We start from the raw sequence: 1,520 nt of genomic DNA, 5'->3' as shown, positions 1-1,520 counted from the left end.
CAACCAACCTCCTTCCCCAAATCCTCCTCCTCCCCCTCTCACCTTCCAACCCTCCTTCCTTCCTTCCTTCCTTCCCTCTCCCCTTCCCCCTTCTGTCTTGATCTTCTCTTCGCGCCGCAGTGGTTGTCGTCGTCGTAGTCCTAGTTAGTGGTGGTGGTGGTGGTTAGTGGTTGTGGTATTTCCCCCGCGTCCCATCCTCTGGTCCCATTCATCCCTGTGTTTTTCCCTCGCCCGTTGACTGACTGACTGACTGACTGACGCACACGCAGGCACACTCGCAAACACACACGCACACACACATACACACACACACAGATACACACACACACACACACACACACACACACATAGAGGCACGCTCCCCTCTGTCACAATCACAAAACACACGCCCCGCATTCACTGGGCCAGTGGCCCCCCCTTCCCGCACTAGACTACTACGACGCCTATCTCTTGACAAGACTGCTGCTGCTGCTACTACTGCCACACAATCATAACAACTCAGTAGTGTTTTTACCTGCGCTGTGGGTGGACGCATGTTTTTACCGCAGGGCAGGACAGTGGCCGGATACGACACTTTTCTTTGGAATTCGCTTCATCGTAATGCCAAGATTTAATTAATATTGTTGTGCCAAGTTTTAATTATCATCGTTAGGTATGGTGATGCAAAGTTTACTTGTACGTAGATCAACGCGCATCAAGCTTCACATGTTTTAGCGTCAGTTCCAACGTAGATCAACTCGCATCAAGTTTCACATGTTTTAGCGTCAGTTCCATACATTCGTGCCGCTGTTGGTTTTGGTTTCGTTTGTTTTGGTGGGGTTTTTTTCTTCGTTTGTTCTTTTAAATTGAAACGAAGAGTATTATAGCATTGCTGTGATCACACCTTAGAATTTTGTCGATGGAGGGCGTGAAATCACCTAGAAATTTAGATAGAAATCTAGTCTAGATCTAGATCTAATATAAAATTTTAATTTAACATCTGAAGGAATTCTGAAGTTTGTTGAAAGACGAATAAATAGCCTAACAGGTCGTATGTGTTGCTCAAAGGTGTGAAATACTAAAGGATCTTATTCGAGACCTGTGTGAAGTTTATTGTGCTGTTATTTACTGAGATCTCTGGACTCACGAGCCTTGTGTGTTTACGTTTGTGTTTGTGTCTGTGTGTTTGAAGACAGCGATGGCGTCCGAGTCGCTAGATGAGGAGCCGGAGTATGAGATCAAATTTCGTGAGGATGAAGAGCTAGAATTCTTCACGGAATTAGCCCTACATGAAACTGAGCGATGGATACAGGTAGGCTATGTTCTCGTGACTTACTGAATCTCAATCTAACCCCACACTATCTGATACTGTTTTAAATTTTTATATGTTGCCCTTTGTTAGCTTTGGCATGAAAATATAGGTCAGTTTTTTTTGGTGTTGCTTGTTAGTACTGACTTTCAGATAAGGGGTGGGGGGGGGAGGCGAGAGAGAGAAAGAGAGAGATGTGTGTGTGTGTGTGTGTGTGTGTGTGTATGTGTGT

At 45.2% G+C, this 1,520-nt stretch overlaps 1 protein-coding gene across 1 annotated transcript in view; it reads left to right on the top strand.

The window, feature by feature from the left end:
• Nucleotides 1-320: 320 nt before the first annotated feature.
• The window catches only part of LOC101855488 (calponin homology domain-containing protein DDB_G0272472), a gene marked incomplete in the record, with an annotated part of 217,513 nt that continues 216,313 nt past the window's right edge, over nucleotides 321-1,520 (top strand). The window contains 1 exon segment of the mRNA XM_035969737.1: nucleotides 321-1,291. Coding sequence (XP_035825630.1) covers nucleotides 1,178-1,291 — 114 coding nt within the window.

Source organism: Aplysia californica, unplaced genomic scaffold (assembly GCF_000002075.1).
Source record: "Aplysia californica isolate F4 #8 unplaced genomic scaffold, AplCal3.0 scaffold00176, whole genome shotgun sequence".
In the NCBI taxonomy this organism is placed as follows: domain Eukaryota; kingdom Metazoa; phylum Mollusca; class Gastropoda; order Aplysiida; family Aplysiidae; genus Aplysia; species Aplysia californica.
This window is presented reverse-complemented; position numbering and strand designations above follow the sequence as displayed.